The 17,786-nt window shown below is 33.5% G+C and overlaps 2 protein-coding genes and 1 long non-coding RNA gene across 22 annotated transcripts in view; 1 reads left to right on the forward strand and 2 right to left on the reverse strand.

Moving 5' to 3' along the window:
• Nucleotides 1-2,601, reverse strand: part of si:ch211-202e12.3 — a 72,854-nt gene extending 70,253 nt beyond the window's left edge. Inside the window, exon 1 of the long non-coding RNA XR_015491740.1 lies at nucleotides 2,258-2,601. This is a non-coding gene — a long non-coding RNA (si:ch211-202e12.3). The remainder of the gene's footprint in view (nucleotides 1-2,257) is intronic.
• The window catches only part of LOC147844367 (uncharacterized), a 768,760-nt gene that overhangs the window by 101,339 nt on the left and 649,635 nt on the right, over nucleotides 1-17,786 (forward strand). The window lies entirely within an intron of this gene.
• mef2cb (myocyte enhancer factor 2cb) overlaps nucleotides 4,464-17,786 on the reverse strand; it is a 127,186-nt gene continuing 113,863 nt past the window's right edge. For 11 of the 20 annotated variants that reach the window (XM_087252973.1, XM_087252969.1, XM_087252972.1 and 8 more), the window contains 4 exons: nucleotides 12,338-12,510; nucleotides 9,245-9,374; nucleotides 7,626-7,761; nucleotides 4,464-7,221 (listed from right to left, as the gene is read on the reverse strand). In XM_087252973.1, the coding sequence (XP_087109099.1) occupies nucleotides 6,858-7,221; nucleotides 7,626-7,761; nucleotides 9,245-9,374; nucleotides 12,338-12,510 (803 nt within the window). In that variant the 3' untranslated portion in view covers nucleotides 4,464-6,857. 20 annotated transcript variants of the gene reach the window in all.

The raw sequence follows: 17,786 nt of genomic DNA on the forward strand, positions 1-17,786 counted from the left end.
GTATTTAAAAAGTGCGACTATTTCGTAAGGAGAACGTTTAAATTGACAGTATTGACATAACACTTATATTTAATTTTTACCCCCTCTCCTTAAACTTTTGTCAATATAATTCAACAAGACTACAATCCTCTCTCAAAAGCAAAGTAATGAAGCCAATGAAATGTTCACTTTCTTTAAATTATATACATAAGGCACATAGAAAGTTTAAATTATTGGGAAATGAAATCCAGCTAACCACACTGTTATTCCAAGTATTTGGGTTATTGAACAAAATCCTTTGTTAAAGCCCGTAATTTACTACATCAACCTTGGTTATCATCATTTTCAGTGATGTTTCCTAATAGTTTTTTTTTAAATTCTCATTTATATCCAGCATTTTGTGCAGATAAAAAAAACTAATTGAAACAAAGTTGATACTCCGATGTTCTTTCCGCAAACCAACACTTTTAATAAAGCAATGCCATGTGTTGGTAAACAATAAGACACTTCAGACGGTTCTTTTCTGTTTTGAAATGCTTTTATCTGCGGGTTATAGCCCCAATTCGCAACTCTTTACAAGTGTAGTCGTTATTATGTAGTAATGAACCTTACACGCGTTTAAAATACAGCCAAAAAACGTATTAAAGTGCATGTTGTAATTTAGTATTTCAAAGCTTCATCTTAATAAAAACGTAGTCAACTGATAACTAAAAATGCATGATGACCACGTCCTACTGTAAAGCATATTAACAAATGGATTTTCCAACCCTGCTTTGACTTTACTGATTTTACGTAGACTACATAAGAGATCTTTTATAGGCCCGAGGCGGGTAATTTTTAATTAGCTTTAATTCCAATTTTACCCGCAACAATGTGAAATGTAGCAATTTGAAAAATCGACAAGATAAAATAAATGTTTTAAAAAGCAAACCAAAGACAGGTGACTTAAAATTAACTTTAGTTTTCAATCCGGAGGAGCTTGATATTGCATGCTCTTGTTCATTATCAATAAAAAATATCACCGATAATTTTGCATCTTTAACCAGATAGGTTTAATAGATTTGCTGGTGGGATTATCAAATTACGCTTTAAACGCGCACATTTATTTTTTTATGTATTATTATTTTTACTATTATTATTATTTAGCCAACTATTAATATAATTTATTTGTAACATTTTCTAATTTTGTTTTACACTTAAACTACACTAACGTTTTAAGTTTGGTCTGGAAAGAACGCGATAATAATTATCAGTGTAAACCTCAAACCCTAAAGATTTCTGTTGCTTTAACGATTTTTTTAACAGTAAGAGTCACGGCTTTCTTTCGCTCGTTTGATGTTTTCATGTATATGATGTTGTCCTTATTTACTCTGAATGTGTAAGTCAAATGAGATATAATGTCTTAATGCAATTGGATGTTTTATAGAAAATGAATGTCCTTGATTAAACGCTGAAATATAAGCTTTTTGTTGTGGTTTATTGATCATTGTGTTTTCAAAAATGCTTAACCTACATTTTAAACATGTTCTATACGGTTAAACTTTTCAAGTGATAAGTATGAATAGAGAATAAATAAGAAGACTAAAACTGTCCTCATAGGTGACACGAATCTAGGCTTATTCAATTGACCTATACAGTGCACTGAAAAATGTTACATTTAACGAGCTCATTCCAATAGCATATAATGTGATCACGCATTTAGAAATCTATTAATATTTTCTATTCAGTGCAACTCAAATAAAACACAAATTCACATGAATGTCTAATCGAAGAGTGTGGTTGTGTGTGTCGAATTTGCGCAGAATCAATGTAGCCTATCGTTATAATGGACCTGACGATGATTAGTACAGTTTCACCGGAGAAACGTGTGGATGCATTCAAATAATGAAGATGATACTGCGTGTCACATTTTTTAACCATTGAACAATGATGACATCTTGTGGCCAAAATGTGACATTGTTCTTTCGTACCTCAGCTTTTCACAATACAATTCATTTGTATAGGGCAGGGATGCCCAAACACGATTCTGGATGGCCAGCTTAGCATCAAGCACAATCATGAGCCAGTTAATCAAGCAGTTAATAGGCTTGCTTGAAACATCCTGGCCGGTGTTATGTGACAAGTTGGAGTAAATTCTGAAGAACACGAATGGTATACGAATGTTTATCCGATAATTATTTGTAGATTTTTCACTTTCGAAATGACCAAACAATACGCTATACGAAATCAAACAGGACAACACTAATGTGGTTCGTTATACAGCTTTCGAAGTTCTTACCTGCCACAGATAACTTTCCTAACGTGTTTTCCTCGTTGCTGTTGCTTTCATGGTGTCTGTACCCTGTCATAGTCAACAGTTTATTAGGGTTTGAGCTGTGTATGTCGATGCTGACATGTGATCGAGGTAAAAACAGTCGTTACATTTTTTAAATTCGCTTTAAAGTCTGTTGTCTTCTAAGCTTCCGGTTTCCATATATGGATGTTTTGCGAAACAGAAAACATCATGATTGGTTAAAGTGTCTGCTCGTGGTCAATTTACATATTATTTTTAACAGACTCTTGCTGTCAAAGATGTTGACATACATTTAAATATTGTTCATAAAAAGGTTAAAAGAAAGTAGGAACGAGGTATCTTGCTCAAGTCATATATATATATATATATATATATATATATATATATATATATATATATATATATATATATATATATATATATATATAGTCCCTCATATATATATATATATATATATATATATATATATATATATATATATATATATATATATATATATATATATATATATATATATATATATATAGTGTCTTAGTCCCTTTTATTAATCTGGATTAATCTGTGGAATGAACCGCCAATTTATCCAGCATGTTTTACGCAGCGGATGCCCTTCCAGCTGCAACCTATCTATGGGAAACATCCATACACTCTCATTTACACACATACACTCCGGACAATTTAGCTAACCCAGTTCACTTGTACCACATGTCTTTGGACTTGTGGGGTAAACCGGAGCCACGCGCAAACATGCAAACTCCACACAGAAATGCCAACTGACCCAGCCAAGGCTTGAACCAGCGACCTTCTTGCTGTGAGGCGACAGCACTCCCTACTTAGCCACCACGGCGCCTAGAACTTTGTCTCAAAAAATTAAAATAAAATAATAATAAATATATAAATATATCAGGGTTTCTGCAGGTTTCACCAAATTAAATGTAAAACTTCTTAAGTCATTTTTAAAGACTATTATGAATGAAATTTTAGACTTGTACAGAGCTAAATGCTAAGGATTTTTTTTCAAATACCCTAGTTAGAAAAGATTTGCCATATCAAAAAAATTATTAAAATTTAATACATTTAACAATAAAACAACAATAATAATTCTGTTTGAACCACTGGTCAGGTCAGTATATCCCCAGCAGTAAATAAATGAAGGACTTTTAATCAAATATTACTGTAAGGAAAGTAATTAAATGCTCTTTTAAAATATTAAGTTAAAATAGATTGAGATGGGTTGTGGTGATTGTAGGGGGGTTAATGGCCAGATTGGTTAGCTGTACATGATCAAAGGAACATTAAGACGTGTAAAAAAATATTTAAGACCTAAAACCCAACATTTCAGTTGATTTCTAAGGCCTTAAACTTAGCCTTTGAGAGTTAAGACATTTTAAGAATTTTTAAGACCCAGCGGATACCCTGATACATTCTAGGTTTATTGGAAAATAGTCTCCTATATATTAAATAGTAATTATTCATTCATTCATTTTCTTTTCAGCTTAGTCCTTTTATTAATCCGGGGTCGCCACTGCAGAATGAATCGCCAACTTATCCATGTTTTACGCAGCGCACGACCTTCCAGCTGCAGCCCATCATTGGGAAATTGAATAGTAATTTAGAATAGTTAATTTAGAAATGACAATTTTTAGGTGAACTATCCCTTTAAATCAGAAAATATATCAATGTGGCCAAGATTTACTAAAAGGCAGGAAATTAAATTTGATGCAGACCCACAACTTCACTAAAACAAGTAAACAAGCAGCAAGAACTGCTTTAACTGTAAATAAAGATCCAAACTGACTAGCATACTGACTATCAAGTGTGTAAAATTGGTTCAGTTAGTATTGTATGGAAATTAAGGCCAATCATTGTAAATAAGTGTTCTGTAATGTTTGAATGTGTGACAGGATGTAAAATCCAGAATAAATAGGAATCAAAAGTTAACTCATAATAGTCAGTTATTAAACTAGACAGTATTTAAATGAGTAGTAAAACTTAAATGAGTAGTAAAACTTAGTTTTTTAGACTATTTTAACCTGTTTGAAAATATAGGTGATCTGAGTCTGCGTAAATTAATTCTTTGTTTATGCAAAAAAGAAAACCTGCTTGTTTTAGAGAAATCGCACACATTCACAAAGATATCCTGCAAAGGCGAGGGATAGAACACAACAAAAATCACACCAGGACGTCTGTGTAACTAAGAAAGCCAGTAACTTTACTGAATTCTCTGCAAAATACAAATACCTTTTTTTAGTCCCAGCAGGAGAAACAATTTTTATTCCATACATTATTTTTTACTACATACAGCTGAATCAAGTCCCTTGAGATACAGAGATGTGGTTTTAATTTAATGACATCTTGTCTTCAAGTGGCGACAAAGTCCAGCTTGTGCCGCTGAAAGCCTCTTTCTCCTGGTTCGAAAGCAAAAAAAGACACTTTCTTTCCACCTTACCCATTGTAGGTTTATACAAGCTACATTGTTACTACAGAGTTTTTCAGCATTTTTTTTTCAGTTTTTTTATTTTGTAATTGATATACTTAATGGAAACAACACTCGAGAGGGAGAGAGAGAGAGAGAGAGAGAGAGAGAGAGAGAGATGGAGAGAGAGAGAGAGAGAAAAAAAAGAGAAAAGATCAACCAAAAAAATCTAGAAAAGAAAATCAAAATAACAAATTAACCGGAGAGTCATATACGGACAATTGAAATCTATAGAACAACAAACAATGGCATTTTTTTCCACAATACTATACACTTGTTAGTTAAAGGAGAACGTCCCATTGTCAACAAGACCAACTGATTGAAAGGTAATCTGAGGCACTGGGAGGGTGAGTCAGAGGTACCAGCCACTAGCATGAACAACTCGTGAAGAAACACAATGGTCTCAAACCAAGAAAAAGAATATGGATCAGCAAACATAACATCACTGTTTGTCTTTGGTAGAAAAAAAAACATCTAACATATGTCCTGTCAAAATCACAGAATGCACAATGATAGATATGTATATCAATTGAACAGAACTAGTCACGATCCACTAAATGATGACACGAGCTTACACAAGCAGTCATGAGGTATCTATGACTGTGCTGTCTTATATTAGAAAATCTTCAGTGCAATGTCGGTTAATGTGACACTGGAAACTTGAAAAGCTTGTGATTGTTCCAGAAAATATCTTGTGCTTTAAAAAAAGGGAGGGACGTATTTGTGAGCATGTTCTGCTCCTGAAAGACTCAGTCCGGTGGAGGGAAAATAAAATAAAAAGGAAACATTTACCATGTCCCCTGCACAAGGGGGAAAAAAAAAAGATTTGACCATAATTTTTTAATCATATATATTCATATATTAGAAAGCTATACACAAGCATGTTAATTTCACATCTTTTTTTCAAAAAGATTCTTAATATTATTATTCAATATACTTAGAAATACACGTTTAAAAACAAAACTTTTACAAAGAGAAAGAGAGAGAGAAAAAAAAAAAACATTGAGCAAAGCAAGAATTCACTGTCTCAGATTTCATGGCTTGTGGTTGAAAAGCCCAAGGTTTCTCCTTCTTTTACTATCACTTTTCATATAAGCAAAGCTATCAAAACACATTCTGGCTCTTATAAACTACAAAAAGCCACAAAATGCTTTGCATTGTATTCCTTTTTGATATGAAAATATAAGCAAGTGTATCATACATGTTTTTCTCGTTTTTGTCTTTTAATACTGAACAACAACTGCAAGTCCTAGGATTAAATGTCATCAATGGCTCTAAAAGTCCTTCATCTCCACAACTCTGTCCTGCTATTTTTATATTCCTTCTGCAGGAGAGCTTTTTTCCTGAAATACTTCCTTTCCCCATAAGTTAACCAAGGAACCTGCACATATATCTGTACAATCCTTCGAAATTCTTGCATAACAGATTTGTTTGTGTGAAATTTGACCTTTATCGTTCCCCAGCGTTTTGTCTCTATGTACAATACGTTGAACCTGCAACATGACACCCATAACATACATTTAGCGAAGGCGCCCTCTGAAAAGAGTGGCACTGAAAAAAAACAGGTAAAAGGAATCTGTACATACTGTACTGGTACAGCAACTCAAGAGCTAAGCTGTCACCTCGGTGAAAAACGCTCTCTGCTGTGCTCAACGTCACTGAGGCAAGGACTTTACAAAAAAAAAGAAAAGATCCAAGAGTACCTGACACTTTTTGTTGGTTTGTTACTCTGCATACATGTACACCTACACAACGTGTAAATATATATGCATATATGGTAATTCTTTACATAGTATTCCACACACTGCACAAGTTATGCATAGTAGCCCCGCCCACTAAACCCTCCCCAACCCGCTTTTACTAGTCCTCCAACCCTCCCTGAAACCCGTCAATCACATCAATATGTATAACAGAAACACTCTGATCAAATAATAATAATTAATAATAAAAACATTACAGAGAGCACTCTCTCCCCTCTCTACAGCAAATCAGAGAATAGGGGAGAGCAATGATTGTGACTAGTCAGAATCGGCAGAAAGAACATGTAGCGGCGTTTCGCACGGGGAGGTCAAGAACGCGGACGGGTCTGTCCTAGAGGGCCATTGCTTATCATGTGGCCCACCCTTCCGAGAGGCGGACGCGTTTGATGGACGGGCTGTCTTGATCGTCCAGGCCGGGCCGGCCCAATCCTAGGGGCGAGTGGAAGTCGGGACGGTGCTCGTCGCGGTCGCTTCCCTCGTGTGAGCTCCCGCAGCTGCTGAGACTATCAGCCGGTGAGCGGCCCGAGTCCTGTCGCCCCTGCGAGGTTGGGCCCTGGTGCTGCTGGTGGGATGGTAGCTGGCCGTAGCCGCCTGGTGTGGTGCTGCTGGATCGATCTCTAGGAGGAGAAACAGGTTCGGACTTGATGTGCAGGCTTTGAGTAGAGGGCAGGGACAGATTTGAACCCTGACATAAGTGAGAGCTAGAGCAATTTCTGTAGGAAGGAAAGGAAATGAAGGGGGTTATGGATCAGAATAAGTGTGCATGCACTCCTGTGCGAAAGATACAATTAAAACAGTGACATCAGATAACAATAATTATACAAAGCTACTGCAGAATGAAAGTTTGTAAATATATATATATATATATATATATATATATATATATATATATATATATATATATATATATGAGGGATCCCTTATTTTAAAATTCCAATGTTGACAGGTAGATGCAGGCAGTGTCTAGACATTTACGAACAGTATAACACTGCTTAAGTAATTCAAACTTTTTAATTGAATCTTTTACCACTAAGCTAATAATGATTAAGAGCCTTGCTGTTAGTATACCAGGGCCTTTAGAATTAAAACTGGAAGTGTGTGTGTGCGTTTGGCTCACCCCAGCTGACTGAGTGCAGAGTGCTGCATGTTCTGGATCTGATGTTGCTGCCAGCCACTCATTGAGCCCAGATGAAGTGTGTTGGCACTGTTAAAGCCAGATATAGAGGACAGATCCGCACTGCTCAGGGAATATTCTAGAAGAAAACACATGACTAGGGTTAACATTTGCGTTCAAAAACACACTGCTGCTTACTTAGAAGAACATTGTCTCCACCTGCTGGAGAGACGGAGCTATTAGATGCAGGATAAATAAGTCGTAGAGATAAGGCAGGATTTAATCAAACAAGACATCATCTAAAACATTAAGATGCAATCTAATAACATAGACAGAGGAATGTTAATCTATTTATTTTATTATTTAAAGGCTACTATTTAATGTAGTTTGAAATTATGTATTAAAACAAAACTTACAAGGAGAGAGAAAAAATGTTTTACTGAAACAAAGTTTTACTGTCTAGAATTTAATGGGTTTTGCATGGTTTTCTGTGGTCTTTAAACATAATTGCTTTATTAAATGAAGAATAGACAACAGATTAATAATAATCTGTTCTTAATTAAGCACAGAGTTTAAGAAAAGCAAGAAAAGCAACACATTATAATGCTAAAATAATTAAATGCACTCTTCATTTGATGTAAATTTACAGTAAGTGGTATGTTTAATAATATATTTTATATTATTTTATAAATAATTTCCTATATTATATTAAAATAAATGTGTTAATTTATTAACAATGATATAACCAGAGATATTTTGGTATCATTTGCATCAATTAGTTTTTATTATACATTAGCATTTTTATTATAAGTTCTTTTTAGAAATTATATTTATTAATAATTCCTTTTTATTACTACTTTTTAAATGAGTACATTAAATTACGTTTTTTAAAGCTAAACAAAGCTGGGAAATATTCTCTTATCCGAATTACAAAAAGCAATGTATAATGTGTATTTCTTTAAAGTAAAATATATACCTTTTTGCAAGAAATATAAAATGTGTACACAATGCTAAATTGTTAGTGTATAGGTGATTATAAAAGGGAAAAATATCTTTCTTACTTAGTGATTGTGTCTTTTTCCTAGTCCAGATATCTATAAATTCTACATTTCCTAAACAAGTAAAAAATAGTTTTGTTTTAAAAAATAAAAAGACACAGTTCAGTGAGTTTTTCCGTAAAAAGGCAAGATAATCTACCAGTTTGGGTAAGCAAAAAAAAAAAAAAAAAAAAAGATTTGGTTAGAAATATTTGATGTATATCTTCACTGGCAGATTATTTAGATTGTTTTAATAATAAAAAAAAATCTCAATTTTGACTGATTATTTCTGAAAACAAAACAATATTTTTTTGTGTAGAAAATGCTTCTATATATTTGGACTGTAAACAAGACAGTAAGTTTTGTTTTGTTTTGCAGTGTACACTTTAAAAAATGGAGGGTTACCTTCAAGTTACCTTGATAGTTTTTTTACAAAAATAAATTGATTGAACAAAAAACAATTAGGCTGTCCTAAAAATCCTAAGAACTTTGTTGTTTTAGCTCATTTAAAAAGTAGTTTGAACAAGGTGCAAAAAATCATTTATTTTTGTGCAGAGGTTTTCTGACAGGTCAGTTTCTACCTACCAGTACCATACGAGGTGGAGATGGCTGACGGGTATCCACCCATTCCCTGTCCTGGTAGAGTGGGTGTCGCTACAGAAACCACAGGGGTCGCCAGTGATTGCGCAGACTGAGAGTTGTTTATTCTCTGATTCTACACAAAGAAAGCAGAAGAACAAATATAGATGACTTATAGTGCATGCACACACTGTATCTGTATCTTCATCAACAAAATAAAAAGATTAAAAAAATAAAATAATAATGATAATAAGCACTTGACATGAAGCACCACTGAACCCTCTCAACCTATAATTTACAATCCTGCATAGGGCACTGGTCGCTATAGAAACTCAAGGTCTCCAAGGCAACAGTGCCAAGAGGTTGGATGTTTTTTTCTCCCTCTCTTTCTCTCTCTCTGTTGCACTGGCATGAAGACCGAATGATGAGGCAGAGATTAAGAAAAGCAGAGAAGGAGATGGAAGGGTCAATAAGACCTAAAAAAACCAGATGACTCTCATGACCACTAGATGTCACTCTTTAGCTTTCCTTATTCGCTAATAACAAGTCAACATGCACATGGCTCTATTGTTATCAGAACAATACGTTATTTCTGAGCAAACACTACAAACACTAAACATTAACACGTTTTTTTTGTATTTGTGAGTGTGTGTGGAGTGAAAATGTGGAACAGACTAGGTCTAGAAACAATGTCCAGGGAGTCAAAAATCTGCATAAACATATGACTTTCAGACTGTTTACGGAAGAAAAAACAGATTTGATTGGTTTGCTTATAGTTTATTTTGTTATATATGTGTGAAATGAGTTTTTTAGGATAGTAATAAGATGACAGAATGATGATAATTGTTATGGATAATTATTTATTGTTTTGGATTGTTAATCATACTTCAGATTGCTACTCATACTTGTACAGTAGCTGAGAATGACATTAAACAAGCATATGAAGAGTTTAGATACAAATACTCCTCTAAAATGAGCATTTTTTTAAAATCAGGATTGTGATTGTATGTTCAGTACTATCACTTTTATGGCAAAGAATAAGTCCTTTTCCTGGTCTTTAAAGTGAAACATCTCAACATAAACAAATGAAAAATTATCATTTTTTATTAACATTTCAGACAGGTTTTTGCATCTGAACTCTTCATACACTCTCAGAAATAAAGGTACAGGAGCTGTCTCTGTGCCAGTACCTTTTCAAAAAATATATATTTGTACCCAAAGAGTCCACAGTGGTTCCTCAAACGTCCATATCAGTGCCCAAATGTACCTACAACGTATCTTTGAGGTACCATTATGCACCAATTAGGTACAAATATGTACCTTTTGAAAAGGTATCGCCCCACTGACAGCTCATGTACCTTTATTTCTAAGAGTGTATGCTACTTCCTATTTCTTTTTGGACATATATAGGTTAAAAGTATTTTGTATTTTATTTATTATTGTGCTTTGTTTATTAATATTTTTTGTAGCTATATTTTACATGTCCATAATAAAGTCTAAAGTCTAAACACTATTGCTCTGATCAGTTTGTATTAGGATGACAAATGGCATTCTGATCTACAGTTTTAGCCTCCGTTTTGAGTCACTTACCAATAGAAGGTCAACATCCTCAGACTGATTGCGGTAAAGGGAGGGCAATAAATCCAGGATTAGTGAAGCTGTTTTTTTTTGTGTGTGTTTTTTTTGACACTACGTGAACCTACTTCACCATTACAAGACTTCACCAAAGCTGAGGAGCTGTAAGGTTTCTAACAGGACTCTTACCTGGGCTTATCAGTTTATGAAACTATCGGAGAGGAAACGAGAAGAGGAGCATGGAGGATTGGGAAGGAACTGAGTCTCGTTTTTTTTAAGAGTTTACTTCAGCACAAAATTAAAATGATGTCATCATTCACTCACCCACATCTTGTTCCAGACCCATACATAAGACATAAATTAAGATTCTATATACAGTTGAAGTCAGAATTATTGGCCCCCTTTTGAAATTAGTTTCTCTTTTAAATATTTCCCAAATGATGTTTAACATGTCTGATAATATTTTCTCTTCTGGAGAAATTCTTATTTGTTTTATTTTGGCTAGAGTAAAAACAGTTTTTAAATTTTAAAAGCCCTTTTAGGGTCAAAAATATACAAAACCATTTAGTTACATATATATTTAAATTAATGTATAATTTGTATCATATACAAATATATTTTATATCTAAATATAAATAAACATTTTCTCAAATATATATGCCTGTGTGCATTTATATGCACATAATAAAAAATACAAAGTATGCACACTTATTATTATAATTATGTCAAAGCAAACAGTTATATTGGATGCAATTAACTAATTTTTAGTAATGATATTTTTTTCTCAATACCTTGCTTGTAATAAACACTGTAGATAAAGGGACGTTAAAAAAAGTAGGGATGCAACGATAGGGATTTTTGGTCTGATATTGATAACCGATAATTCTTTAGATTTCGATAACCGATATATTAGCCAATAAATACAAATATTTCAAAATGTTACATTTTTAAATAATGAACAACTGATTTCATTTCACAAACTTCATAAAAGTTTGAACAGATCTTAGAATAGCCTACTCAAAGAAAAAAAAAAAAAAACAGCAATAATTTCAAAATTGCAAGGTGATTATATAGTCCTATATTCACGGTTTCACATAAATCAGCACGCCAAAAATGTATTCTTTTCTTTTCTTTGCATAGCGAATTCATATGAAACCATTGCAAAAAAATAATAGGTTAAATAACAAAATGACAAGCAGGCAATTCTGAACAATGACATAATCTATTGGCCTAAAGATATCGGCTTAATTTTAATATCGAACCGATAATGGTAACATTAAAAATAGCATTTATCGGCCGATATCGATATGGCCGCTGTTATATCGTGCATGCCTAAAAAAAGTCTAGTGAATAATGTTTTATATTTATAGTTTTAGGTGAAGTAACTTTCAACGGAGGGACAGAAATCTCTTACAGTTAGTGTATTAATGTATTCATTTAAATTGATTGAAGGTTTAATGGATTTGTAATGACATGAAGGTGAGTAAATGATCTGATATTTTGTTTCAAAAGTAATGGACTTACGATAGAGGGCATGTTGTTCTTGGCTCCAGGCGGGATGAGCACTCGCAGGTCAGGCTTGCGACTGTTCATGCCCAGGTTCACCGGCGGAGGAGATTTCGCCTGCATGCTTTTATTCATTCCTCCAGAGGACACCAGCAGACCTGGAGAGTTGCGGTGGTTTCCATAGCCGTTTCCTAATGAGAGACAGAAAGGGAGAGGAGAAAAAAAAAGTCATTAGACACAACAGAGCCAAATGGAATACATCAAACTTTCAGCGTGCCACACTATTTAAGCAAGCTTCATTTGAGTCTCTCGCCTGCACCAGGATGCACCATTTCCAGCGTCATCTACTGTGAAGCCTCCATTCAGGCCTGTCTGCAGCTCTCCACACGCTTCCAGTGAGCCTTCACCACACGCTGCCATTAAACACCGCTTTTTTATCCGTTCTGGAGTATTGCAACCATATTTCAGCAAGAATGTGCTCTTTCAATTCGATGTTTCCACACCATTTGACACAACTTTCACCTCCGCCACCACTCATTCATTTGCACCAAGCGCTTGGTAAACACACCCTCTCGTTCACCCTCCATCAAACCACACCAGACTAATTCAGCTCCCCCCAAATCTCCCCGTCACGCTCTGATGATTTTCACTCATGAATCATTATATGTCATTATGACTCAAAATATGCGTTTTTTATGCCTTTCAGTAAAAAGATTCAAGCTTAAAGTTCAACTGATTATCACGGATAATCTGCATTGTTTCTCAAATGGTTCCTGAGATGTAGGCAGAATGTGTTTTGAAAATAATTAGATTTAAAATCAGCATTTTGTACTTTGGAATTGATCTGAGATTAAATACTTTTTTTTATATCCAACTTATGACATGATATTATACCTCACACAATCTTTGAACACTGAATATTTAAAATCTGAGCTTCAGATTTGTTCTAAATGTACAATTACAATATTAAAATAAGCCAAGGCAAGTTTATTTATATAGCACATTTCATACACAATGACAATCCAAAGCGCTTTACATAAACAAGAATAAAACAAACAAACAAAAACAAAATGATTAAAAGAATTAAAAATGATTAAAATGTGTTAAAAACAGGTTATAAAATAATGACAAAGAAAAGAAAGACATATTAGTGCGATCTGTTGGATGTAGGTAAATGAGATAAAATAAAGAATATATATATATATATATATATATATATATATATATATATATATATATATATATATATATATTACTAAAGTTTTTAAATAATTCATAGTGTGACAGTTATTTTTAATAATATTATGTTTTTAAACAATATTTTTATTGTTAAATATAATTTTCTTTTAGTAAATTTATTTAAATAAAAATTGTAGATACATTAATTTGGCAATAGTTGAGGTAAAATAAGCATCATGTAGATAATAAATTTAATTAATTAATTTATTATTTTAAAAAACTTTGTCTGTTTTAAATGGCAAAATGTATTATAGTTTTATTGTTTTACTTTTAATTAAAGGGATAGTTCACCCCAAAAAATGAAAAATACTCACTATTTATTTGTGTAGCATGTGGTTCTCAACCTTTATGTGTTTCTTTTTTCTGTTGAAAACTAAAGAAGATCTAAAAAAGCTGAAAACCTGTAACCACTCACTTCCATAGTAGGGGGAAATAAACACTATAGATTCTAATGGTTAGAGGATTCCAGCTTTATTCAGAATACTTGTGTTTAACAAAAGAAAGAAAATCAAAGTTTTGGAACAAAAAGGGATGAGTAGGCCCACACAAAATCTGCATGCACAGAAATCTGCAGATTTTTAACACATAATTGAGTCTATTTATTGACTAGTGTAAATGTATGTAAATTTATATTTATTAACTTTTTTCATTAATTTCATTAATATTACTGTGATATAAAATATTTTTATTATGACTTATTTACAATACAGTTTGTAAAATTATATTTTTATTCATTTATTTTTATTTATTTATTTACTAGTTTTAGTATAGATATTATATTAGAGACTTGCTTTGATTACCAAATAAGTGAATCAAATTGAATTTTCATTGTTACCATTAAATAAAAGTTAAAATGTATTAATTTTATATTTCAAATATATTAAGATTTTACTTATGATACTCCTAAAATAATTCTGAATAAATTCACAGATTTGTTTTAACAAAGTTCTTCGCAAAAATTGCAAAAAATGTCTGCAGATTCTGTCTGGCCCTAGGGATGAGTAAAATATGGCAATTAATTTTGAGTGAACTTTTAGCATGAATAAATCCTCCTGTATGTATAAAAAAATTAGGCAAGTTGTGGATTCATTCTTATATTCATTTCAGAATGTAAAGATTAAAAATTGTGTATGAATGCAAAGAGGGTGAGCTGTTAAGGTTTGGTGTTCATCTATTGTGGATGCATGCTAAATAGTTTAAGACAGTTTCTGTTTCAGAGCAAACTCTTGCAGCATCACGTCTCTTTAAAGAAGCTGTGAGAAGAAAATGTGGAGGGAATGAGTAAATAAAGACAGAAGAGAGTAGAGAGAGAGAAAGAGAGATGAGGCTCATTTGTTCCTCTTGTGGCTTTGTGGTGAGCAGGCAGGTGTTTGATGAATAGAGAGTTGTCATTGCTAACTTTTGCTGTTTAAGAACAGATACCAAACACTAGAGAGAAACTTAAAACTTCATTAGAAAGCACAGTTAAGACAAGACATACTTTTATATTGCTTCTATATTAAGTGATAGTTCCTTCTAACACATTTGTTTTTTCTTAATTTACTCACCCACAAATAATCAGATTTGTATGACATTCATTCATTTACTTTACGGATCAGTCCCTTTATTAATCAGGGGTCGCCAAAGCGGAATGAACTGCCAACTTATCTAGTATATGTTTTATGTAGTGGAAGCCCTTCCATCCACAACCCAACACTGGGAAACACCCATTTGTATGACATTATTATTATTGTTTTTCTGAAACTGTGACATCTGGTGATTCACAAAATGCCAATGATATTTTGTGAGTCAAAAAATAAATAAATAATTACAGGCAAAACTAAATTAATTTACATTGCTCCTGATGATACACTGTGGTCCTATGAAGTGAAAATATCAGTCTGTACAAAAATCTGAACATAATTTACAAAATTACCACCAAAAATTGGCATGTGTGAGCTGATGCTGTTAAAATCTGGAAATAATAGTTTCCAGCTATTATTAAATAAACACATATAGAACCATTGAAGAAGTCTTATTGTTTTACACAGACTGATCAATTCATTTCATAAGACCCCAACAAATTGCCAGGAGCCACGAGTATTTTATTTTGTTTGGAACGTATTTATCCTTACCACAGTATCAGCTAAAAATCTTTTTTTTGTTTATTTTTTGGAACATGACTGTAAATGTGTTTTAATCTATTATCCTTCCTATATGTAACAAAAAAAGTAATATATGTAATCTGAAATTTTAATAAAACATGCCAATGTAATTGGTGGTTCCTTCGACAGTGGCAACCTCTGATAAATTAGGGACTGAAGGCTGATTTATACTTATACTTTACACGTAAAGTACACGCACCTCTGAAATATGTCGCAACGACGCATATCACAAGCTCTGTGATTGGTTGGCTTTGTAGCTGTGCCGAGTGCTGTGAAGCACGAGCCAGATGGAGCGAGTTTTTACAATTATCGAGTCCCAAGAAGGAGCTTCAGATGTTTTGTGTTTACCGTATGATTAAAGTTGTTGCACGTCCGCCGGTTTTAGCTACTTTTACATTAAGGTATCATTCAGAAAAAACAAAACACTCGTAAAGAAACTTAATATAGAGGAACATAACTTACTACAGCTAGCGTTTTGGAAACACAAACAGCAGGCAGAAGTATAAATGCATGACTACATGACTAGCCGAAGTGTGTGTGTATATATATATATATATATATATATATATATATATATATATATATATATATATATATATATATATATATATATATATATATATATATATATATATATATATATATATAATTTGTAATTATTAGAGTACACTGTAAAAAATCCTGGTTGTCTTAAATTTTAAAGCTGAATCAAAATAAATTTAAGAGTATTTATCTTATATTATGTTAAACTGACTTAAAACAGCTTGCAGAAGTTAGAACATGATTAACTTAAATTAATTTGTTGAAATGAACTAAAACATTTGTTGTCATGACTAGTTGATCATATAATTTTTTTACAGTGTAGGATTGAAATGCAATAATGTCCCACTGGTGGTACGGTTACACTTAAGGGTTTTATTTACAAAACACATATAAAAATGAAAGAAAAAAAAGCTATTTAAATGTTTTTATGCGTGATCACATCAAGTCCCATCTGGAGCAGAAGGTTCCCCCAAGCATCATCACATCACATCCCCCAAGCCAGCGGCCTCTTTAAATGACAGAAAATGCACGGCCCTTAACTATTGACAGTGAAGGGCATCATTTGGCAATCAGTGATAAATGCATGTGTGCGCATGTGGCTTTCTCTTAAGACTGCCAGAAGTGGATCAGACAAGCAATCTTTATTCCTCACCCACAATTGCTAACCCGACTTCATCATCTCCAAAGTACTAGAGGGTTACATTATACTGGGAGGAAAAAAAAAAAAAAAACAGAAAGGATTGGAGGAAAGAAGTACAGAGGCTTTGTTTTGTACCAAATCCCTCTTGTTTTTTATTTTCAAGGGGGGAAATGTGGAGTGCTGCATGGCTTTTGCCACTTAAAAGAGGGTTAGGAATTATACGGTAGACATAAATGAATTTCCCAATCATACACTCGAGAGGAAAACTAGACGCAGATGTCGTCCTCGGCAATTTCGCCCTGGTGAAATTCTTTAATTTGAAGGCAATGTTTTTTTTCTTCGGGTTGTTGTTTTCAAATGAGGAGTTTTGAAAGAGCAATTTGCACGATTCAAGGGAAATAAGGAGGACACGAGTCGGGGACCAGCGTGATTGTGAGAGGCCGTGTTTTGTACGAGCGGGTGCATGTATGTATGTGCCATGTGCACTGATGCGTTTCCTGTCTCCTCATACATTGTGAAGTATACAGGGCCTCGAAAAACAGCTGGCTGAAGCTCTTCTCTGAACACTTCAACAGCCACACTTCATTGTTCACAGTGGAGATGAGGAAATAACACTGCATTTCATCCACTAAAAATACACTGCCACACTTAAAAGATAATAAACAGTATCGGGATGAGATGAGCTCAATCGACAGCACTTGTGGCATAATGCTGATTGCCACAAAAATGATTCCAACTCAACTCAAAATAGTTTCTATCTACTGCTCTCTCTAAAAACGAATGAACGAATAAATAAATAAGGGCAACACGGGGGCTAAGTAGTTAGCACTGTCGCCTCACAGCAAGAAGGTTGCTGGTTTGAGTCCCTGCTTGGTCAGTTGGCATTTCTGTGTGGAGTTTG

This window comes from Danio rerio, chromosome 5 (assembly GCF_052040795.2).
Source record: "Danio rerio strain M-AB ecotype USA chromosome 5, GRCz13ab, whole genome shotgun sequence".
NCBI lineage: Eukaryota > Metazoa > Chordata > Actinopteri > Cypriniformes > Danionidae > Danio > Danio rerio.